This window comes from Podarcis tiliguerta (assembly GCF_965153285.1).
Source record: "Podarcis tiliguerta genome assembly, chromosome: 5".
Lineage (NCBI taxonomy): Eukaryota > Metazoa > Chordata > Lepidosauria > Squamata > Lacertidae > Podarcis > Podarcis tiliguerta.
This window is the reverse complement of record NC_139538.1, coordinates 14,399,347-14,424,741: the sequence shown is the minus strand read 5'-3', so window position 1 is coordinate 14,424,741 and position 25,395 is coordinate 14,399,347. Positions and strand designations below refer to the sequence as shown.

General features: G+C 46.8%; 1 protein-coding gene across 2 annotated transcripts in view; it reads left to right on the top strand.

Moving 5' to 3' along the window:
* Nucleotides 1–25,395, top strand: part of FNDC3B (fibronectin type III domain containing 3B) — a 285,915-nt gene that overhangs the window by 92,981 nt on the left and 167,539 nt on the right. For both annotated transcript variants that reach the window (XM_083441945.1, XM_083441946.1), the window contains exon 3: nucleotides 13,653–13,728. In XM_083441945.1, coding sequence (XP_083298071.1) covers nucleotides 13,653–13,728 — 76 coding nt within the window. The remainder of the gene's footprint in view (nucleotides 1–13,652; nucleotides 13,729–25,395) is intronic.

Sequence of the window (25,395 nt, the reverse complement as noted above, 5' to 3'; positions counted from 1 at the left end):
TTCGGTAGTAGTTGGACCCAGTTCTGCCCAGACTGCATGAGGTACAGGGGGCACTTTGCCCACAGCCTCCTCAAAGGGCTGAAGCTGAGCTGAAGCCTGAAATGGCAACAAGCCGAAAGTCCAGCTCTATTGACCAGGGAGAAGACCAGGCTCCTAATATTTATAGCACACACCCTACCCCAGTGCCCAACAAATGATTTGAAAATATTGGCTCAGCATTAGCGTCTGACTCCCACTAGTTACTAGGAACAGCAAACTGCTTTCTTTTTCCTCAACCTTTGGTCTCTGCTGGCTTAGATTTGCAGATTTGTACTTGGCTATGCAGATTTGTCACGCTGGCCACGTGACCTGGAAGTGTCTTCGGACAGCGCTGGCTCCCGGCCTTTAGAGTGAGATGAGCGCACAACCCTAGAGTCTGGCAAGACTGGCCAGTACAGGCAGGGGTACCTTTACCTTTATGCAGATCATCTTAGTTTGAGGATCATGGGGTTCAGGAGGTAACTCAAAGACCACCTCTCTCCATATGAACGGACCTGGACCCTGCAATCCTCATCTGAGACCCTTCTTTGTGTGTCTTCTCCATGAGAGGCCCAGAGGGCAGCAACGCAAGAAAGGGCCTTCTCTGTGGTGGCTCCCCATTTGTGGAATGCTCTCCTCAGGGAAGCTCGCCTGGCGCCTTCATTACATATCTTGAGGCACCAAACACATTCCTCTTCACCAAGGCCTTTGGATAATGAAACAATCTATGGCAGGGGTTGGCAACTTAAGGCCCATGGGCCACAAGCAGCCCATGGGGGTTGTTTAACCAGCCCATGGACCCCCGCCAACCGCTTGGTCAGCTCCCATGTGCCGCGCTAAACCGGTGCGGAACAGAGTGGGAACCGCCTTCCGTGATGCTGGCTGGCTTCCCATTGGCTGCAGGAGCTTCCTGCGGCCAATGGGAAGCTGTGCACGCCTCCTCTGCGCTGGAAGGAGCGCCGGAAATAGCATTTGTGCATGCGCACGCACACACACTCCGGCCCAGTGTGGAATCTGGGGGACCGTGAACCGGCCCAAGCCACAAAAAGTTTGCTGCCCCCTGATCTATAGCCTTTCAAGTTGTGGAATGTATTGCTTTTGGAACATATTATGTTATGTATTTTTATACTGTAAATGGCCCTGTGATCCCCAGATAAAGGGCAGTACAGTGGTACCTTGGGATGCGAATGGGATCCGTTCCGGAGCCCCGTTCGCATCCTGAACGCAATGTAAGCCGTGTCTGCGCATGCACGGGTCACGTTCTGCCCCTCCCGCGCATGCGCGTGACATAATTTTGAACGTCTGCGCATGCACGAGCGGCGAAACCCGGAAGTAACGCGCTCCGTTACTTCCAGGTTGCCGCGGAGTGCAACTTGAACACGCTCAACCCGAAGCACATTCAACCCGAGGTATGACTGTATATAAATTTAATAAATGAATAAAAGTAAATAACGAGAACCACCCCTTGAGCTACCATTTTGTACTGGGTTCTGGTTGGTGGACCTCAGGATTTGGTTAAAAATCACAACAGTGAAACAGGTGCTGTAATCCTGAGGCCTGCCTACATCTGTTTATTGAGAATTTATTTTCAGTCAGTGGGTCAGCGCCCCCCCCCCCCCCCGTGAGCTGCGCTTTGACTCAAGTTGGGTCAAGCAGTGAAATCGCCACCCTTTTAAGAAAACAAGTGCCTTTGTGACCCGTCTAGTACGGCATTCTGTTTCCCACAGAAAGAAAAGACTTCTTAAATAATGATCGAAACCTGCTGGGATGCTCTGAGCAGAGCATGTTTATAGTTGAAGCTGCTTCCTAGGTGCCTATGGGAAGCCCGCAAGCAGGACTCGAGGGCAAAAGTGACTGATGTATAGAGCCATTTTCTTCCTTAAAAGAGAAGTTGGCTGGAGGTGAAATAGTAGGAGGTACTTGTAGCAGTTGGGTAGCAGAATGAATTTTCATTCCTGACAAGCTGCATCTACAACTATCCCATCTATTAAAGGCACAGGAGGCCTAGTGATCCTTACAGTGTTTAAAGTTTATTAGTGGGTCCCATGTTGCAGGTTGCCGGAGATGAGAGAAGCCAAAGGCCGCTGGTTATGGAAATCTTATGCAACACAACTTGTGCTGCTTATGCTCCCTTGGACTAGCACCGGGCGATACCTGGTTTTCAGCATCGTGATATATATCACCAGCTAAACATCGCAATCATATCACAAAGTCTGAAATAAGGACGGAACTATGTAGAGGCAAATAGTAGGGTTGGGTGATAATCTGGTTTTCAGCTTCATGATATATCACCATAAAGCAGGGGTCAGCAACCTTTTTCAGCAGGGGGCCGGTCCACTGTCCCTCAGACCTTGGGGGGGGGGGGGGCGGACTGTATTTTGAAAAAAATAATAAACTAATTCCTGTGCCCCACAAATAACCCAGAGATGCCTTTTAAACAAAAGCACACATTCTACTCATGTGAAAACACCAGGCAGGCCCCACAGATAACCCAGAGGTGTGTTTTAAATAAAAGGACACATTCTACTCATGTAAAAACATGCTAATTCCCGGACCGTCCATGGGCCAGATTGAGAAGGCGATTGGGCCGGATCCGGCCCCCGGGCCTTAGTTTGCCTACCCATGCCATAAAGCATTGTGATATATCACGACGTCTGAAATATGGATGGAACCGGCTTTCAACTTCCAGCCCTTTTTTTATGTCTATATTTTAGTTTATTGCCTCAATGAGGCGCCGTATTTGAGTGGCTGATCTTACAGATATTTTGTGTGCTCTTTATGGTTTGATTATTTTTAGCTGAATGATAACCTGCGGTTATGAGGTCACACAATGCTGCTGGGATTAAAGTAAACGAGATAAGGGTAGACCACCCACAATTGGCCACCCACAGTGGCAGATATTGGAGGTGGCATGCACCCAGAACCTCACCAGTTAGCAATCAATGTCTGCAATAATGGGGAGAGAGGAGGCTCCCCTGCCCCACCAGGTCATCTCACTCCCCCCCCCCCCGTATTGGAACAGGAAGCCAAGTCCCATCACCTGTGTTGGACAAGGTCTGGTCTAAGACAGAACCACGCTTGCCATGGAATTCTAAGCTGCCCCAGGCAAGATGGCTTCTGCATGGATTTATAAAATGCCAACTTAGAGAGGTAAACTAACAGAATCCTAATCCTGTTTTTGAGAGCCAGACAATAGTCGCAGATACTTGAAACTGGCACATTGCTAAATGGGAGTACCTTGACAGGAGGATAGAATTCTTCTTGTCTACAATGCCAAGTTGGGCCTTGCCAAACGTAATGATATATGGAAGGTTTTTTGTTTTGGGCGTGTTTGTTCTTGTTTAAACATGACAGTTCCTGTGTTCTGGGTTTGCCTTTTCCTAGTGTTTTCCAAGAAGCGGAACCTGCCCACCAAGTTCTATGGGCCTCAGCAAAACGGACTGTTGGGGAGATGGACAAATCTTTTATCCCTGTGCAGCCAAGAGGCAGGAATCGCTAGGAACTTGATGCAGCCTTTTGTTGCTCATTCCAGCGATGCACTTGAACCGGACCCTCATACCTTCCCCTGCATGTCACTACCAGTTAATCCTGTGGGAATGTGGTTGCAGTGCAGCAACATCTTCTTCCACCTGTCCATGGCCCAGTCTCTGCTGAAAGAGAGACGTGTGTGTGTTTGTGTGTGTGTGTGTGTGTGTGTAGAGGCTGCATTTTATCCTCATGCAGAGCACATGCCCTCCTTTGAGGCCCTGCAGTAGGCAGCCTTCTTTTCTTGACTTCACCCTGTTTTCACTTCTAAGCTTTTTGAGTACCGTATTTTTCCATGTATAAGATGAGGTGTCTCCCCCCTCCCCCCCATTTTTTAAGTTTAAAAATGTGGGTCGTCTTGGAGCAGTTAAATATATAAATAAATACGGCACTTGCCGCCATACACGCTCTGGCAGTTGAACCTCCTCACAGTGGTGAGCCGCAGGGCCTCCGTATTCCGCTTTCCTCCTCCCACTCAGCCAGGAGGGAGGCTGAAGGTGGTCCGTTTGTGCCGCACTGAGTCTGGGCGGTGGCTTCGCGCAATCGGTTCCGCGCCGCTCCAGTTGGCTGTGGCGATCAACAATACCTAACCCCTCCGCGCCTTTCCCTCGGGGCCTCCTTAGTCTGCTTGCCTTCCCCTACTGAGCCCGCCCTACAGCTGGTGATGAGGCTGCTGGTGATCCATTTGTGCCACGTGGAGTTTGTGGCCGGCTACGCGTGAGCATCGCTGCCGCTCCAGTTGGTCACGGCGATCGAAGTAATATCACCCCTCTGCGCCTTTCCCATCATAGAAACCTTGCACCCCTCCTGGGTAACGACGCCCCCCCAATAAGCTCAACAACTCTGGGCTTCCCTCCCCCCAAAAAGCTCAGTGATTGTCTGACTCTGCCTGCGAGGGAACAGCTGATAGGTGGCTTGTTAGAGGTGCGCGGCTGTCAGCGTTGGTATGGCAGGTGAGCTATTTTCGTCAACAATTAAGCTCAATCTCCCCCCATTTTCTTAATTTGGAGTCCCCAAAATAGGAGTTGTCCTATACCTAGGGGCATCCAATACACTGAAAAATATGTTATGTGTATGAACCCTGGTACACGGGGACTTTGAAGCTGTGGATTTAATAACTCCCCCTGCGCAATGTGACCATGTCCTCCCAGGTTCCTGCGCATAAGCTTTGCATTGTTGCTACATTCCTTCTCTTCTACCTAACAAGCGCGAACTGGAAGTAGTAGGGAAGTGTTAAAAAAAAAGTCACCTAGCAGTCTCCTGTATGCTTTTCTTCATTCCCACCTTCCTGCTGATGCAGCCTTGTTGGAGCTGCCTGGGGAACAAGCCACAGTGGACTTAGTTGTGTTGGCCGGGTGTTGCAGCAGCAACTGGGAAACCTGGAGCTGCCATGGAATGTGGTGCAGGAAAGGAGAAACATCTAGTCCAGCCCCCTGCAATGCGGGAATCTCAGTTAAAGCATCCTTGACACATGGCCACCCAACCTCTGCTTAGAAACCTCCAAGGAAGGAGAGTCCACAACCTCCCAATGGAGTCTGTTCCATTGTCGAATGGCTCTTGCAGTCAGAAAGTTCTTCCTGATGTTTAGTTGAGTCTCCTTGCTTGTAACTTGAAGCCATTGGTTCAAGTCCTACCATCCAGAGCAAGAGAAAAAAACAAGCTTGCTCCTTCCTGCATGTGAGAGATATTTGAGCCATCACCTTGCCAACAAAGGTCCGTATAGTTAAAGCTATGGTTTTCCCAGTAGCGATGTATGGAAGTGAGAGCTGGACCATCAAGAAGGCTGATCGCCGAAGAATTGGTGCTTTTGAATTCTGGTGCTGGAGGAGACTCTTGAGAGTCCCATGGACTGCAAGAAGATCAAACCTATCCATTCTGAAGGAAATCAGCCCTGAATGCTCACTGGAAGGACAGATCCTGAAGCTGAGGCTCCAATACTTTGGCCACCTCATGAGAAGAGAAGACTCCCTGGAAAAAACCCTGATGTTGGGAAAGATGGAGGGCACAAGGAGAAGGGGATGACAGAGGACGAGATGGTTGGACAGTGTTCTTGAAGCTACCAGCATGAGTTTGACCAAACTGCGGGAGGCAGTGGAAGACAGGAGTGCCTGGCATTCTCTGGTCCATGGGGTCATGAAGAGTCGGACACGACTAAATGACTAAACAACAACAACAACAAAATCCTATCTCCTCTCAGTCTCCTCTTTTCCAGGTTTGCTTTGGGAGTGGTGTTTTTGTCTGGGAACCATAAATTTAAGCCTGCCAGATCAGAGCAGCAGTATACAGAGAGGTTACTGGCTGAATCCAGGGGCTTGCACTACCAGAACTCAGTAGCCACAACTCGAGTCTGGTGGGAACTGAAAAGCTATAGTTTAGGTGTTCATCATCTCAAGAGCATGACTTGCTGGTTAACCTGTAGTCAGCAATACACGGCAAGAGATTTAAGTGAGGTCTCTTCCTTGTCAGATTAGTGTTCTAGCCTTCCTTTCACAGGAAGCAGTGGAAAAACCCCACAGTTGGGACTGTGGTCGGCTGATTATAGTGTTGGAGCAAAATCGCGTTCCATTTTTCCGTTCAGAAATGGCTGCTTTAGCTTTTGGGAATACTGCAGTTTTCATGGCAGAACAGCAGAGTTTTCAAATGATCGGGGGGGGGGGGGAGAATGCCTCCAAAGGAAATCTGAAGGCCTAAAACTTTTTTTCTTTTTTGCTTCTGAACTCCTTTTGTGTTTAATAGAATGTTGCAATTCTAAAGTGGGGAATTGGAATGGCTGTCTCAGTGGCGGCAGCACCACAAAAATGAAAGAGGGTAAGCTTTGCCAGAAACTTGTTTCATGAGCTGCCGTGGTTTTTGGAAATGGCTGCTTGGAAAAACTTGCATCTGGTATCTCCCAGCTGCTGTGTGATGTGTTGGAAATAGCATGAAACCTTCATAATTGGATGCTTAGGAGCTGATTTGTAGGAGCTGACATCCCTTTGGCCCCCAAAATAAAATATTAAAGGTACCCATGCCCTACCCACAAAGTTGATGGGCATTGCCATTCAAATGATGTGTGTGTGTGCTGCATCTTGTGATTGATTATGTGGGGGCAAGGCCTACCTGTCCATCCATCGTCCCCTTCCCCCTATAGTTTATTCAAGTTGACACCCCTGTCTGGAGGTTTGTCCCATTCCCATGAAATCCATTCCAAATTTATTTGTTCAACCCATTTGGCGAAAGGGGAGCATGGGGCATGGTGTGTCAGGGTCCCTCTGGGTTACCCTATCTGGCAGTGGGGCAAATCTCTTGATTGTTCTGCGCAAACAAGAAACACGGCAGCAGATGTGCATCTCAGTTTCTTGGTAGTCTTCTGTATCTGAAAAAACCCCATCCATGAGCGTTTAATCCTATGGTAAACAGGAGCAGGAATGAAACGGCTTTTGTCTTGACTTGCTTAGATGCGATTTGTTGAGCGAAAAACATTCACACCCTTGTGCACAATAAACGAGGGAGCACAGACCCTGTTAGGTTAGAAAAATGTTGGGATCGTACCTTTGTGAGGATGGTTCTCTTAAAAAAATAAAATCCTCTTTTTTTGCCAAATGAATCTTTGATTCTACTGTAATAATCAAGCAGTGACATGTCTGTTAATGGACTATTTCAAGCCACAGATGGAAGGATAGGATATTTGAATATTTTCTCCGTATTAACCACGCATATGCAATCTAGCTGCATGTCGGAAAAGATTCTAGCATAACCTTTCCCCCAGAATACTAACTTTTGAAGGTGCAAAGAGTTCTCTCTCTTTGAAAAATAGAGAAGTTACTCAAATATTCAGTCCTCTTCCCCCACAGTTTGAAGTACCGTATTTTTCATCCCATAGGACGCTCATCTCAAGTTCCAACTCTGTCTTCAGATACTGTACTTCAACCACCAGTCAAGGACAATGCTCCTGGCTCCTCAGTGCCACCACTTCAGGTGGTTGGAGAAGGTATTGCAGCCTCTGTCCAGTATACCTGAAGGAGCACCTCCATCCCCATTGTTCTGCCCGGACACTGAGGTCCAGCGTCGAGGGCCTTCTGGTGGTTCCCTCACTGCGAGAAGCCAAGTTACAGGGAACCAGGCAGAGGGCCTTCTCGGTAGTGGCACCCGCCCTGTGGAATGCCCTCCCACTAGATGTCAAAGTGAAAAACAACTACCAGACTTTTAGAAGACATCTGAAGGCAGCCCTGTTTAGGGAAGCTTTCAATGTTTAATAGACTATTGTATTTTAATATTCTGTTGGAAGCCGCCCAGAGTGGCTGGGTAATCCCAGCCAGATGGGCGGGGTATAAATTATTATTATTATTATTATTATTATTATTATTATTACTGTCAACCATACCAGTTTTATAAAACTGTTTGAGCCACACTCCTCAGCTGGAGCAGTTGTCCAATTCCTCCCTGATGGTTTTGAGCTCTGAGGACAGACAGACTGTATAAAACAGTGTTCTTCCCTACAGTGGTGAAATGGAGCGATTGGAATTCTGAACACCAGCACTGCACACTGCAACATTTTATTCCATGTCTCCTGGTAGTAATAATAATAATAATAATAATAATAATAATAATAATAATAATATCCTATTAAGAAAAGGCTTAAGTGTAATAGAATCTGCCAGCATCTTAGACTCCTTACATCGGAACCGCTTGATGCGAAAACACATTACTGTCGCATCAGTGCTGGTTGTCAGGGAAGTGTCATAAGACTCTCTCCTCCCCAACTGTTAGATTGCAGTGGAGGAATGGAATCAGCAAAGGTCTTCTCCCTGACCTCAGTAAAACAAATAAGCTGTCTTTTCTTGATGGAACCTAGCTGGCATTGCATCGCAGGGACGACTGGAGACTTGCGAAGGATGACAATGATTTGTGTGCGTGCACACCTTTGTGTGAGAAACTGCTAGAAGTGGAGACTGAGCATTAGGATGCTGGAGCTGGTCTTGAGGTGGCTCGCTAAATTACTGCCTGGTTGCCATGGCGACTCAGCAGGCCCGAATCCCACAAGAAGTAAAAAAGCTTTTCAAAGGACGTGGAAGGCCTTTTCTTCTTTTTCTTCTTATCGGACTGCTCCATTTGCACCCGGCCAGTTTCTGCGACTTCCAAGGACGGCAGTAGGTGAGAGCGCTCCTGAGCATGTGCAGAATGCAATTCCTTCAACATTGAAGGGCGGAGGAGGAAAACCAGCACATCGAATGCCGAATGGGAAGGTCTTGGGCGGTTGAGGTTTCCTTTCTGGAGAACGGAGCCCTGACCTTCACATCTAAAAAGTCCTGTGGCTTGAAAGTTACTGAAATGCTATACAACTTAAAAATAACATGCGTGTCTTTAAGAAGCAACATGTGTTTTGATCTCCCCGGCTCCCTCGCTTTGTTTTGAATGGTATGCTTTATTTTGAGGAAGCTATGACCCTTGTGAATAATGCATAGAAGTTTGGAGGCTGGGAGGCAGATGTCTTTCACTGCTGATGGAGCCGAGGTCACAGATGGACTGGCCTGGCTTTTGTCGGTTTATTTTTATCTCTTCTGGGACTCTGATTGTGGTGTCTTTGCTGTCCCTGTCTGCCCTGATCAGTGTCTTTAAGAAAGGCTCCTTGCAGACCTCGCATAATGGGCCACGTTTCCATTTCCTCTCCCTCCCTTCCTTTCCAGAACTTATAATTTTAACACCGACAGTGGGTTCGTGCAGAAATCACTGCTCCCCCCCAACCAAGAAAGCTTAGAGATGCAATTCTGTAATTTCTTAACGTGCGCGCTGCTCTTAATTTCCAAACATCTTCTTGATGCTCTGAAAGGGGGTATTTTGCCTTTATTATCAGTGGAAAGATCATCAGGCTTAGCTCTAAACATAGCATGGTACCTTGCAGTAATGCCATAGTCTCAGAAGGACTTCAGGAATTTTGAGGGGAGGGGCCGGCGCTCTTTCTCAGTCTTGAGCACCGTGCAACCAACGTGGCAGAAAGAATTTTGTGTGCTTTGAGCTGAAGATCAGAAACGGGGGCTGTCTGGGAATCAGGCCTGGAGGCGGCTCAAAACCATGGATGGGTTTCCTGTATCAAGCCCTTGGAAACCGCTGTACCTTTTTGGGAAGATGCTGGAACTAAAAGGCTATTGGAGATGCCTGACTGCTGCCAAAAACAGCAGTCCTGTGCCATTGGTCTCTGTCTGCTAATGTTGCTGCGAACGGCTGCGCACACACACCACCCATTCATGCAGCTAAGTGACAAAATGCTCTGTGTGATGTCACTGCAGTTTGGAGTTCCCTCAGCTTCACTTTAATTGGTTGCTACATAGAATTGTACGGGACGTGGGTGGCGCTGTGGGTTAAACCACAGAGCCTAGGACTTGCCGATCAGAAGGTTGGCGGTTCGAATCCCCGCAATGGGGTGAGCTCCCGTTGCTTGTCCCTGCTCCTGCCCACCTAGCAGTTCGAAAGCACGTCAATGTGCAAGTAGATAAATAGGTACCGCTCTGGCGGAAGGTAAACGGCGTTTCTGTGCGCTGCTCTGGTTCGCCAGAAGCGGCTTAGTCATGCTGGCCACATGACCCGGAAGCTGTACGCCGGCTCCCTCGGCCAATAAAGCTAGATGAGTGCCGCAACCCCAGAGTTGGTCACGACTGGACTTAATGGTCAGGGGTCCCTTTACCTTTACATAGAATTGTAGAATTTTAAACAATGTGAAAGGTCATCTAGTGCCCTATCTCCCTAGAGATTTTTGGGCTGTGTCGTGGGGAGGAGAATATAAAAGTCTTCGTCTGTTCCCAGGTGCCACTAATTCAACTCGGGGGCTTGAAAATGGTAAGGACAACTGGAGGGCGATACAGAAGGTGTTCATGTTTTTCACCTGGCTCACTCTTGTGGGATTGCTGCCCGTTTGCCCATTTAGTGCAGATGGCTAAATTTCTCCATTACTGCAACTGTGTCCCCATTGCCTGCAACCAAATCTTTTAACTAGAAATGCAGGGAACTGAACCTGGGGGCTTTCTGCATATTTCTCTATAATGCTTTGCTTCCTACCCCTCCATAGAAGTGAATGGCAATCATGTTGGTTTGCAAAAGGGGAACGAGGTAGATGAGTGCATTTTGCAGTTTCCATAGGACAGAAGCTCAGCTTGTGTCATGGACTGGCTGGATGTAGAGGAGTGGGGAGGGGGCAGCGGCTGGGAAGGGAAGCAGCTTCCCAAGGGAAGAAGGCTCAGAGCCAGGAAATTGGTGGTGGGATGGCCATGAGCGGTAAGAGGGAGAAGAGGGAGCAGACTGGGAGGAGAAGGAGGTGTCAGAAGCCAAATAGGTAACAGGGTTTAGTGAGCAGGAAGAGGTTGGGGCAGAGAGCAGTCAAGAATCAGAGGCAGTAGCAGAGGGGGCCCAAGCGACAGAGATGAGGTAGGCGGCTGAAGAAGCCAGGGGGTCTCTCCCTCCTGCTGCGACCCGCTCCCCTCCCCCTGGTCTCCCAGAACACGAAGAGGAATGAAGAGGGTGGAGCAAAGAGAGACAAGACGAAGGAGCCTCAAGTTGCTGGGGATGGACCCTTAGCCCCACTGCAAAGAGTTGCTGTGATCACTAGGCCTGAGCTGCTTTGGTTTCTTTAAGTAAAGAGTTAGCTTCACCAACATTGGGTGTGTTATGGGGTAACGTTGAACTGGCTTGCAGAAGCTAATTGTGCCCCCAGATTTTGTGATGCACCCCCCCTTTTTCAAGTACCCACATTCTGTTATCTGACCCTTCAACTCTGCAGGATCATTTGCTTCGGACTCTGTAAACTTTTGTGCCATTAGGATATGACCCTTTCAGACACTGGTGACTAAAATAAACCTAGACAGCCTCACGCTGCGCTCAGGATACTGCTGCTTGCTAAGATGTGCAATGTAAACAGTAGCTATAGATAGCTCTTTCCTCCTTGTTTGTGTTTGGAAGCCCTTAATACAGGAAGATGCCACGTCTTTTGAAAACGGCTTTTCATGTCAGATGTTCTTGTGTGCAATGAAAAGGGCGACAGCTGTGACTTGGGTGGTGGTGGTGGTAAGCCTCTCTAGCATTGCCATGTCAGAAAGCAGTGGACACGGAATGGATTCCCGCCCCCCACAGCGTTTTAAAAAAATCAGATTAAATAAAGAGAACAAAAACTTACGCATGCATTAGCTTAGCATGACTATAACTCAACAAATGCTGTAGCGTGTTTTCTTTGGAAGCTTTCAGTCTAGGTTAACTGAGAGGAGATCATGTTTGCAGTCTCTGAGAGCAATAATCATGTTCTATTCCACTGAAGCAAAACTAACAGTGTTCCATGTTTTTAGTCATTCTAATCATTTTTCCAAATCTGCATTTAATGGGCCTGGGGCAACAACATGCACCCTGCCTCTTCCACACACCAGTTTTGTGTGCTGACATCTTGTAGTGAACTGTATAACCAAGCGTTATGAAACAGGTTAATGCACGCTAAGGAGATAGTGCGCCCCGCTAAATCTTGCAAATAATTGCTCGTATATGGGGGGGAAAGAGAGAGAAAGATTTGGGGTGTTTTATGACGCATAAAATTGACTCTGGACGTGCTAAGTGTGGTCGGGGTGTGCTCCCAGGCACCTGCACACCGCCCATTGGCAATCTTCCCTTGTGTTCATCGAATTACAAGATTACTAATAAGTGGTACTGGGAGGAATGAGCTTGCACGAGATCACCCTTCTGGAAGCAGAGGCGCGATCTCTGTTACGCCGCTCATGCAAGCAGGCCATTTGAGTGAGCAGTCATAGCTGTGCAAAAATACATTCTGCAGCAGTTCCCACCCCACTCCCTGCTCCCGATAGCATACTGTTGCATGTATGTGCAATAGTGACATCAAAGTGCATTGCTCTCTACAAAATGTAAGAGGGCAGTCCCCTGCCCTGAAGAGCTGGCAGTCTAGATATGGACACAGGTGAGACTGCAAAAGGAGAGAGGAGGAAGATGATAGCAAGACAGAACAGGGGTGGAGTGTGCATTTATTTAGTTAGGTATACAGTCACACCTCGGGTTACAGACGCTTCAGGTTGCGTGTTTTTGGGTTACGGGCACGCTAAAACCTGGAAGTACTGGAACGGGTTACTTCCGGGTTTCGGTGCTCGTGCATGCGCAAAAGCAGCAAATTGTGTTTTGCGCATGCGCAGATGCGGTGCTGTGGGTTGCGGACGTGCCTCCCTCACGGATCACGTTCGCAACTTGAGCTTCCACTGTACCTTCCTTTCTATGGCCTTTCTGGCCTAAGGGATTGTGCCAAAGGTGTTACGCTGCTAGAGGAGGGAAGGTTGCAGGGCAGGGATGGAACAGGATACAGGGGGAAAGTAAAGAAATGGGCGGGGGAAAGGTTGCAGAGGCTGTTAAGATATGGATGAGGAGTGTTTGCCGATCCAGGAACAGACAAAAAGCCAGTGTTGGGATTAAAGGAGCAATATTGTTGGGTTCTGGTCCTTAATAAAATTTCTCTCCATTTCCCGGTCTTTCTTCACCCTATTATTTGTTATTATCATAGTACCATTGCTTCCCTGGCTTGTTTTCTGCTTAGCATCAGTTTAAAAAAATATCTCCCCCCCCCTCAACTGTTTGGTCTTGGCTTGCCTTATTGCAGATTTATATTTTGGCTTGACGGAACATGTGCGTTTTTATTTCAGGCGAGACTTTCGTATTCTAACATCTTCTATTCTGTTGTTTAGTCATGCTGGCTTTCTTTTGTCTCCATTATTGTTATGTCATGTATTTCTGTGTTTTTATATTGCAACCTGCCCTGTGATCCTCGGATGAAGGGCAGTATAGAAATTTAATAAAAAAATAAATCATTCCAGGACTTCTCTAGTTTAACTTTCCCTAAGCGGTTGGTCTCCGAAATGTTTTGGGCTACAGGTCCCTTCATCCCAGGTCACTGGCCATGTTGGCTGGGGCTGATGGGATTTGCAGTCCCAACAACACATTGAGGGTTTCAGGTTGGGAAATGATGATTTAGTTAAGTCCCCCAGTCCCCACCCCCTTCAAATATCTTGTTTCATGCCTATGTTCTGGAGAGAATGCATACATTTCATGGCTATGTTCTTTATAAGATTCTGACATCAGGTTCTTTATTTTGGCAGGTCATTTTTGTCCAAGTTAATCCAGGTGAAACTTTTACAATAAGGGGAGAAGATGGGACTCTTCAGTGCATTCAAGGTAAGGAAGCCTTTATTAAGAGAACATTCCTGTTTTTATGTGGAAAGCACATGTCTGCCCAATTAATATCCTTGGCTGATCACCCGTGGATCCGTTGCTTTTGCTCTGTCCTTTTCACCAACGAAAATTAAGCATTGTTCACGAAGGTGCACCTGACAGCCTTAAATGTTTTCAGTGTGCCAAACTTTTAGAGGAAGCGTGGATGACTTGCAGTTCAGCTTCGCAGCCCTCGAAGACACTATTTTATTTGGAGCTGGACCACTGCTCCATAAGAGGGTTCCTTAGACAGGTGCATGAACTTTGAGAAGGTCCTATTGCCTTTGGCATGGTAGCTGGGCTGTTGGACTTCCTTGAGGCTAGCCCAGAAGCTGCAGAAGGTGCAAGATGTGGATAGTCAACTGCTCACTGGGATGGACTAACCCCATGATATTACACCAGCGCTGAAAGAATTGCATGGGATACCAGTTAGCTACTGGGCTGGTACTGGTGCTCCAAGGGCTATGCAGCTTGGGACCAGGATGCCTTAAAAAGTCATCCATCCTCTAGGTCCCCAACTAATCACTGTGTTTTGCAGGAGAGGGCATCCTGCAGATGCCATCCTATCAGGAAGTGTACTTAGCACAACATCAGATTTGGGCCTTTAGTTGGGGCCGCACCAACCTACCTTTAGAACTCCTGCCCTCCGCATTGCATACCAGACATGCTCCTTCTATGAGAGCCCGTGTGGTGTAGTGGTTAAGAGTGGTGGACTCGTAATCTGGTGAACAGGGTTCGATTCCCCGCTCCTCCACATGCAGCTGCTGGGTGACCTTGGGCCAGTCACACTTCTCTGAAGTCTCTCAGCCTCACTCACGTCACAGAGTGTTTGTTGAAGGGAAAGGAGAATGTTAGCTGCTTTGAGACTCCTTAGGGTAGTGATAAAGGGGGATATCAAATCCAAATTCTTCTTCTTCTTCTTCTCTGCTGTCTTTTTGGAGTCTGCTACATGCATTCCTCCTTCAACGAGTCTTCCAAAATCTGTACCTCACTCAATAGCTGCCTTGGGTTTGAATTGATTTTGTACTGTTCACCTGTTTTTTGTATATGTATCGCAAATCCCTTTGAGGTGCCTTGTGGGAAGAGATTCATAAACGAAACAACAGTAATGGGAACATCTTGAGGGACAAATGTTCCCAGCTCCTGTTCTTCTCCATTTGGGCAGACGTTGGGGGTCTTTGAGCAGAGTGTGGGCAGCCATCTTTTGGAGGGCTTCCAGGCAGAAGGTTGACCTAAAAGCCCCCCCCCCCAACTCCTTGACTCCATATCAAGTGCCATATTTATGGTGAGGAAGGAGGTAATGCGGTGGAATGGCTAGAGTGCAAGTCTTTAGCCTGGGAGACCTGGGTTCAAATTCATCTTCGCCATGAAACTTAACTGTGCCAGTCATTCTCTGCCAAATGGACTCACTGCAGTGGTTTGTTGTGAGGGTAACATGGGTGGTTCAGACACATACATTATGTGCACGTGGACCTTCTTTCATCATATAAGCCATCCCAGACTCTTGTGATCATTACCTGAGGTTCTTCTTTGTGTGCCTCCTTCACGTAAGGTGTGGAGGTTGGCAAAATTAGAACGGGGCCTTCTCTGTAGTGGCACCCCATTTGTGGAATGTTCTCCCCAGGGAGGTATGCCTGGCGTCTTCATTATATAATTTTTAGGCGCCTGGCGAAAATGTTCCCCTTCAACCAGGCCTTGGGCTGATTCATATTCTTCAGTCTTTTAAATGCATCTGTGGGAAGTGGGGAAGGTTATTGCTTTGTTGCTACTTATCTTTTTTTTTTATCTTGTATTTTATTCTGTGAAACACCCAAAGATCTTGTGATAAAGGGTAGGATAAAAGGATAATAAAATCCTCATCTTACCCAGTTTTAGGGACGCGGGTGGTGCTGTGGGTTAAACCACAGAGCCTAGAACTTGCCGATCCCCATGACGGGGTGAGCTCCCGTTGCTCCTGCCAACCTAGCAGTTCGAAAGCATTAAGTGCAAGTAGATAAATAGGTACCGCTCTGGCGGAAAGGTAAACGGCGTTTCCATGTGCTGTTCTGGTTCGCCAGAAGTGGCTTTGTCATGCTGGCCACATGACCCGGAAGCTGTACGCCGGCTCCCTCGGCCAATAAAGCCAGATGAGCGCCACAACCCCAGAGTCGGCCACGACTGGACCTAATGGTCAGGGGTCCCTTTACCTTTTTTACCCAGTTTAGCATACAGGAGGTGGGCATTCAATGTGGCAACTTCAGGTGGATGCCACCCAGCTATGACAGTCGGGAACCACGAGTTCTATCAAACCTCTGCCTTTAATAATATCACCCATTGCCCCTAAAGAGAGACGAGGAAAACTAGTAAGCAAAATGTCAGGTTAGATTTTCTTCACTATGGCCACATCTGAGGTGTTGGATATAATTCATGCCTAATGCTGAAGAAAAGCGCATTTGTGCTTCTCACTGTAATGGCGAAACTTTCCCAAGTGAAGCTCACACCTTCACCACTTTTATTTAAAATAAAAATGCTCCCTGTAACGTTGCCAGTTTTGGGGGAAGGTGGGTGCTCGCAGTCATGCATAACTCTGTGTGAGTCATTCATGGTAAATAAGTCTACCCAGGGGCTATGGTGTTTTATACTTTATTTTTCCCCTCCTTGCTTGAAGCCAGTGATCATGAAAGCAAGAAAGCTAATCATTTGAGCTCAGTATTAAGAAAGAAGCAATTCATTCGTGACCTGCAGTTGAATAAGCTCATCAAAAGATTTCCATTTGTGGGGTGTGTGTGTGTTGTTTTTTTCCACCTCACCCTCCCTCCCTATTAAGTAGAAATGAAAAGCAGCAAATTGAGATGGCTTGGACTTGTGACTTACCTATTGATGTCCGATGGTCACAACCCACAGCCCCAGGCCCTAGTTGTAGCTCCAGCCGTTGCAAGTTGCCAGAGTTTTCAGTATTAAGGCACTTGCGTCTGGTTTTATAGGAGAATTTACCTGCATCATAAGATGCAGAGCTGCTGTTGCAGCAGCCTTGATTAGTCACCTTTGCTTAAAATTATTGTTATTGTTATTATTTATTAAATTTGCATACCGCCTTCTATCTCCCCCTGGTCTCAAGGTGGTTTACAACATATATAAAATCACAAAATAAATAATAAAACCCAAAACAACCCAGTACTCCCCCTACCCCACAAGAAAAACACACCACATTTCAAAAGGGCGTTGGATGTCAGTCAGCCAAAGGTCTGGGAGATGAGGGATGTTTTTGCCTGGCGTCTAAAGGTGTATAATTCAGGCGCCGGACGAGCCTCCCTGGGGAGAGCATTCCACAAAAGGGGAGCCACTGCAAAAAAGGCCCAGTCTTGTGTTGCGACCCTCCAGAACTCTCATGGAGGAGGCACATGAAGAAGGGCCTCAGAAGGTGATCTCAGGGTCCGGGCAGGTTCATATGGAGATAGGTGGTCCTTGAGGTAATGCTAGTTAAGGCTCTGTTGGTCAATACCAGCAATTTGAGTTGGGCCTGGAAACTAATTGATAGCTAGTGCAGTTGGACAAAGGAGAGTCCACCGCCTCCATAGGCTGTTTGTTCTGCTGTTGAACAGTCCATACAGTGAGGAGGAGGAGGAGAAGAAGAAGAAGAGGAAGAAGAGTTTGGATTTGATATCCCGCCTTTCACTCCCTTTAAGGAGTCTCAAAGCGGCTAACATTCTCCTTTCCCTTCCTCCCCCACAACAAACACTCTGTGAGGTGAGTGGGGCTGAGAGACTTCAAAGAAGTGTGACTGGCCCAAGGTCACCCAGCAGCTGCATGTGGAGGAGCGGAGACGCGAACCCGGTTCCCCAGATTACGAGACTACCGCTCTTAACCACTACACCACACTGGCTCTACACTGAGGAAAAATCTTAGCAACATTCCCTTCCTTGTAATTTGAACCAGCAGGTTCTGGTGCAGCATCTGAACACTGGGAGGCTGGCTCGTACCGTTATCTGCTATCCTGTGCTCAGATCCAACACATTTAAAATTCCCATGGCTGCTGCCCATTTTAGACAACCAGAGCAACATTTCAGAAATGTTGTTAAAGGCCTAACGGTGAAGGGAAGGGCAGTCCAGGCATTGGGGGGGGGGGAGAGGCCCTACCCAAATGCAGAGCTCTTCACCTCAAGCTCTGGCCCCCTGTGCGTAGCTCTAAATAAAAACGTCCATGTGCGCACATTCCATTTACGCACATGTGTTTAAGATTATGACATTTCTGTATAGAGTATTTTTATTGAGTCTTTCTCGGTATTCTTTTCAGTTCTCGGTCTTGAAAAGCCGGTGACATTCTCCGATCAGTCAGATCCCGGTCTCAGTTGGTAGTCTGGCTGTAGTGTTGATTGAATTTTAATGGAAAACATTTGTGTTAGCGTTTTGAGTTTCGGCGCTCCCCTCCATTCTAAACGCTCATTCCCTTCAAGGAGAAAGGCGGCGGTGTGTTGAAATATGGGCACAACGGGTTGCCTTTTGGCTAGCTGCAGACTGTCCTGACTGGCTGCCACCCAGCGCGCGTGCCATTTTTATTTTATTTTTAAACCTGGCATTGGAACCAGACAAAATGGCTGGTGGAGATAGAGATAAATGAAAGGTTTAATGCATGTGTCCCATTTATAGCCTACCTGCCTTAACATGAAACTCATGGTGGTGCATATATAGGGTTATAGGTTCTTACGTGTGCTGAGTGAAAACTTCCATCCCGTTCTGTGCTAGGCACAATCGTGGTTCTGGCTTATGTCAACACAATGCTAAAACTAACTAGGGTTGGTGGTTCACCATCAATCACTTTCCAGTCCCTTACCTCTGCACCTGTCCCTAGTAACTTAGCAACGTGAAAGAGGAAACAGGATGTCTGTATAATTGTGCTTTATGGGTCGTTAACACCAAGGAAAGAGCAGCAGCTCTTTATCCCTTGCCAAGGATGATATCTCTTGTTGCAGAATTGGGCAGCGTGCTGCTCTCCTATTTTGGATCCTGTGAGGCTTGTAGGATCTTGTCAGTACGCTAAAGGTGCAGTGGGATCCCCCACCCCTCGTAAATGATTACGCAGCCGGAGTTTCCGGAGTACCGTAAAGAGCAAGTCATAAAATATCTGCCATGTGTCATTTTCCTGTACATGAAAGTGAATCCTGAAGCTTATATGTTTTTAGTGCCTTACTGGGGTTTTTCCTTCTTCTTAAGTGCAAATCTTTTGAAAGGGGATTTGCTTCCCTGAAAACCCCAAGGACAGTTTATTGTTAACTTTTAAGGAGAGGCTTTTGCCCGTCGATCTTGTTTCCCTCCCGTTTCTTCCACAAAATCAAGAGTGCAGTGGTACCTTGGTCGTCGAACAGCTTCGCTCCTGAACAAATCGGCTCCTGAATGCCGCAAACCCGGAAGTAAGTGTTCTGGTTTGCGAACGTTTTTGGGGAAGCTGAATGTCCGACGTGGCTTCCGATTGATTGAAGGAAGCTCCTGTAGCCAATTGGAACCCACACCTTGGTTTTTGAATGGTTCTGGGAGTCGGAACGGACTCCTGGAACTGATTAAATTTGACAACCAAGGTACCACTGTAAATGCAAAAGGATTCTCAAGTCAGGAGGTGTCATCCTGCGCCTCTGCTGCCACCCATAACCACCCCTGCTCCTCCCAGGTATTCAAATACACCCCCCAATACCTCTGGATTAGCAGTGGTGACAGTGATGAGATGATGCCTCCCTTTCTTACCTCCCCTTTCCATGGTCACCCCAAGCAGTGTGCCCTCAAACAAGGCACAACTTCATTGCACCGGCCATTATTTTGGGTGATGATAGATTGGAGAGCAGGGGAACAGAGGTGGTGGAAGCCAAAGAGCCAAAGATTTGACGCCTTTACTCTTCCTTCTTAAGAAAAGTAGTGTGTTTTGGCTGTTAGGGTGCGGCAGGATGAGTCTGTGGTGGTAGAGGCAGACAGGGCATCTAGGGCATCCTTCCCTCATTTTGGTCACCGTGGAAGAGGAATCTCAGGCGTTGGAAAGCTCCCCTGCAGTTTGGACTCTTCCAAACTTCCTGACTTCTCTGAGCCTAGTTTGGCCGAACACCCACACAATCGCTAATCAACTTGCCGGGTTTTTCTGCTTGAGGCGCTTCATAATAGTTCCAACAAATTATTTTGCAAACTAGCACACACATTATAGGTTGAGATCAGATCTGTGGTTGTAATGAGGAATGTTGTAATGAGGAATGTGATATCCCAGGACAGAAATGAGCGGAACATATGAAGTAGATGATAGCTTATATTAACAAGAAATGTATTGAACAAATGGTGACAAGATGAATCACCCGTACCTCTGCAACTCATAAGGAACAATGCCGCCTAGCAGTGATAATATTGATTTTCTTATAGAAGCTCAAGTAGTAACCACATTCTGCAAAGAAGGATTTCTCCTGCCCCCCGCTTCCCGATTTTGGTAGAATTACCAACTTTATAGCTGGCCTAGGACCTTAGTGGTGAAATTGCTTCTCTCCAAACATAAGAAGCTTCACCTGCTAATTTCTTGCCCAGCTGGAAGAGAGGTTGATGGACGGGGAGGGAACATTCTTGACGGTGTCCCCCCCACCCCCAAACAAGAAGCAATTGGTGAATGAGTCAGAGGACACCCTCCCTAGTGTATTAGACCAGTGTTACCCAACCTTGGGTCTCCAGCTGTTTTTGGACTACAATTCCCATCATCCCTGACCACTGGTCTTGCTAGCTAGGGATGGTGGGAGTTGTAGTCCAAAAACAGCTGGAGACCCAAGGTTGGGAAACACTGTATTAGACCTAGCAAACCGGTCCTCTCCTATTTCCCCCCTTTAAATTCCAGCTACCCCAACTTGTGCATGCTATTGAAGCTCAGTGGGGCATTGAGGTACATCACCAAATGCCACTGGTGTGCTGCTCCCTCAACATTCCTGGCATATTCTGATGGCCAGCTGGTTTCAGGACAATGTCAGTACCTGTCAGTAGAGCAGTAGCTGTAGTGAAAGACTCCTGGTGGCTAATATACTCACGAATTTGATGGGCAGTGTCTGATAAAAATCACATTATTGGCCTATTCAAAACCTTTGCCAGATTCTTTCAGAACGTAATACTGTACCCCAGGCTTGCAGCAGGCCATACAGGTATACAGGTGTAATAATAATGAACTATTCCCCTGCACAATAAGGATGATGGTGATGATGATGATGATGATGATTATTGATACCTCGCCCATCTGGCTGGGTTTCCTCAGCCATTCTGGGCGGCTTCCAACAAAATATTAAAATACAATAGTCCTTCAGATATTAAAAGCTTCCCTAAACAGGGCTGCCTTCAGATGTCTTCTAAAAGTCAGATAGTTGTTTATTTCCTTGACATCTGATGGGAGGGCGTTCCACAGGGCCACTACCAAGAAGGCCCTCTGCCTGGTTCCCTGTAGCTTTGCTTTTCGCAGTGAGGGAACTGCCAGAAGGCCCTTGGAGCTGGACCTCAGCGTCTGGGCTGATCAATGGGGGTGGAAACACTCCTTCAGGTATCTTGGGCCGAAGCTGTTTAGGGCTTTAAAGGTCAGCACCAACACTTTGAATTGTGCTCAGAAACTGGGAGCCAATTTAGGTCTTTCAGGATTGGTGTTATGTGGTCTCAGCGGCAGCCCCCAGTCAAATACTTTCAGGATAGTTAAAGAGGGCATGAAGCCATTAACCATTGGATGATGTGAGCCCAGCAGAGACCCTTTCTACACCAGGACCAAGTCGCCTTGGGGATGTAGTCCAAAGCAGGCAGCAAACTCCACCTAAGGCTTAAATTCTGGCAGGAGACAGTCATCCATTTCACTCTCCCTTATGCATTGTTTGCTTTCTGCTTTGACTGACCATGTGTGAAGGGACAGGTTGCCTGTAAAATGAGTAGAGGAGATAACTTTGGTAGCTCTCAGCAGCATCAGGCAAAATCTCCTCTTTTCTGCTGTTTAGCACCTGTGTGCATGGGCAAAAGGATCACTTATATCTTGGTTTAATATGCTGACATACTATTGACCAAACTTGTCTTAAAGCAGTCGGACAATATTATTCCTTATAAATTTTCACTTCATTCTTTCACCCTGTGGCTTGACTCTGATGTTGTTGTTTTTGAAGGCAGATAGTCAGACATAAAAGTTCCTCGCAGCTACCTGAGACTTTCTCCTCATGAAGTATTTTTCGTCTTGTTGCTGCCTCAACACATAAATAACCTAGCAGAAAAACCATTCTTGACTCTGCTCATTGATTCTGTTACAGCGAAAATAAGCCTTGCACTGATTTTTCAGTAGGATTTTATTATGGGTTTCCACCTTGAGAGAGAGAAGTGGGAGGGATGGGTAATAGTCTGAAGAAAATGGAACCTTGTTTATCTAAATAGCCTTGGAACGTCAGAGAATTTGAATTAGCATCATACTGCGAAGAGTCTTTCTCTCTGCCTTTGATTGCATTCCCATCTTATCAAAAATAAGCAGTTCATTTGCTAAACTTGGACAAGCAATGCCTGTCCAGTTTATCATTTGTCATCTTGGTGATTGCCTGATTTGCTAGTGCAATTAATTTTTTGTTGATTCTTTTGTTGATCAAAATTTACACTGTATCAGATGCCTGGTCTCCAAAGCTACCTTGGAGGTCTGGAGTCCCAACCAAACAACATATGATTGTATTTGTCCTGTGCTCCTATCCAAATGGTCATACTGTGTTAGCCAAAATATTTATGTCTGTTCTGTTTGCAGACTCCATATCATTCTTTGTGGGTTTCTTTTTTTAACCAGGCTTGTGTGGTTTATTCCTTTTTGGTAAATTATCTTTTCTAGCATTTTAAAATTCCTAAATTTTCTCCAGCTGGGTCTGCCTCATTGGAATAATCACATCAGGACACTACCTTATTAAAACAAACACACGGTTGCAGCTCACTACTAATTATACATCGTTCTTGCTGAGTTTAGATATTTTTGTGAGCAGATTGACTTTAGCTTGAGGTGGACCAACCACTGTATTAGCAAGAAGGTTTATACAACATTATGTTACGTAGGTATTGCATAACATTGCAGGGTTAGACTTTCCAGCAGTGTTCCTCTGATTTTTTGCCAAAATCCATTCTATCACTTTCCTATTTTTCCCAGCATTTCCACACCCGAGTAAACCCGAAATTACAAATCTGTAAGACTGTCATGGTTTTTTCTTCTTCTTATCTACTAAAAGCACATTAGTGAAACCTGGTTGGAGCAGCTCCTTTTGTGACTAGGCAACGGCGTTAATGATTGAACAAGGTGATCTGCTGGGTAGCTGCTTTCCGGTGGAGCTGAATTATGCTTGAATTCTGATTTTGGCGTTCTGTTTATCAGCTGTTGAAGGATATTCCTTTGAAGATGAACATGGATGTTCAACATGTGTCTAGTTCGAGATGGGCAGCCTTACATTTCCTTATGCATTGTGGCGTTGTTGTTGTTTTTTAATAGTAGCACCTTAGCAGTTGCCAGTGTGCTCCACAATGAAACTTGAAATATAGGCTAGCTTGTAAATGCGACAGATGCATACAGAAGGATGCTTTTCCTTGCCATGAGGATACATTACTTTGCCTCTCTATCTCTCTCCCGTCCCCCTTTTCAAGGCTTAAGTTTAAGCCTGGCAAACTAATCTCACTCGCTGCTTCATGCAATTGCCCAGTGCTAGTTAGCTTTAAAAAAATAATAAAAGCTGCGAAGTTTGATTTGGCTTATATTAATCTTTTCCAAATATCTCTGCTTGGCTGCTGTACAGTACATATTCGAAGACTGGGTTTGGGAGGGGGAGGATGGATATTCTCTGTGTGAATGGAAATGTTTTTGGAACTCTGGAATATGGAAACTTCGAGCATAAAGTCGACGTGAAACCGTAGATTATTCTGTATGTACCTAGTAGCGACCAGCACATTCATCGCATTGGGCTCCTTTCCAGGACGTTCGCAGCTTTTTTTCATTTGTGGAAAGGAGGAGGAGGAGGAGGAGAGCAAGACCGTGCGCTGCATGTGCTGCGCACTGACTGCTCCAGACAGTCATGTATGTGACCTGGCAATCAGCATGATTTCCTGCTGACGTGGCTTCCCACAACTGGAGCAGAACAGAGCAGCTACAGTGCACTGCTGCAGACGAGAGGGGCAGAAGGATGAATCACTCACAGGATGAGAAATAAATTTAAGACTCCGCAAACTTTCTGGCCGTCCAGGTTTAGCAGGCCGGTTAACATGAAGGCACCTTCTTTTTTCCCTTCGTTTGAGCATGGCATGTGTGTGTGTGTTCGTGCGCGCGCATATGCGCACAATCAAGTGGAGGGGGAGGAAATAAGGTGTTTGCTTAATAAATGCACTCCCTTCTGCCAATGATTTTTCGGTCGTTATGGTGACCTGCCATTAGGAGATAAATTTGGAATGGAATTTCCCTTACTGTTTGATTTGGATAATACAGTCCACTAGCCCTTATGTCGTCCTCAGTTTAGTGTTATTTTCTTCTTCCTGTCGCAAGATGTCGCAGCGATTTAGGCAGCATAGCCTGGGCTCCTGACTTTGCACTAGTATTATTTTTAGTAGTACTATTGGAATCGTAGTAATTTGGATACTGATTAATGCCAAAATAGACTTCTGCCCATCGGAGCAGCTGGCAAACGGGAGGGGGCTTCCAGCCTGAGCTCTGCAGTTTTGCACCGCTGTGCTGTGCGAATCCATATCCGGGTAGGTCAGGGAGAGACTCCTTCTCTGAAACCTTGCACAGCTGCTGCCAGTCAGTGTAGACTGTATTGAGCTAGCAAGACCCCAATAGTCGTGACTCAGTGAAAGGCAGCTTTCTATGCAATGCTAGCAGCACAGCGCCCCCCCCCAACAGAAACGTTAGCAGATTCCACGAAGGCACACTCTATAGGACCTCTTCTGCAGATATTAACCAGTGCTAGAAATTAGCCAGGCACATTTTTGCGACTGGCGCGGGTCCAGTTGTGGCCATGTGGTGCCCCCACATATCTGCAGCCAGCAACCATGGGTTGATTTGCTCCTAAGCGTTTCATTGTTGGTGGTGCCATGAGTTCCAGTAGTTTCTGGGAGATATCGATCCCTGCATTCCCCAATCACTCTTCCATCTTCCTGGTCTTCATATAGGTACTGTATACAGATTACATGTTGGGGAGAACAGTCTCTTTGTGTAAATATTTCTGCTGCCTAATAAATACGTCTTTTGCCAACAACCCAGAATTACAGTCAGAATCCACTTGGATGACTCAACTTAAGGTTTGGGTGTTTTGTTTTTTTTAAGATGCTCTGTGTACTCTTTTTGAACACAGCCAAGCATTTCTGAGTTCTCGCTGCACTTTAGGCAAATGCATAGTCCAAACCGAGTTGATCCACAGGATTACGGCGAAACCCTTGGTTAAGTGCTTTGCTGGTTGAGTGCCAAAGGTGCCCAGGACCTTACAGGATGAGACCCTTGGAAAAGCAAATGAAAGTTGTAAAACGGCTAGGCCTGCTGCGCTCGAGTCTTCTGTTCTTTAGATTAAGGTTGATCTCAGCTTGTATTATAATACCGAGCGCGCTGACATCAGCTTTTGCTCAAAAGAGAGTATCTTTATCCAGACATAGGGGGCAGTTCGGTCTCTGCGGTGG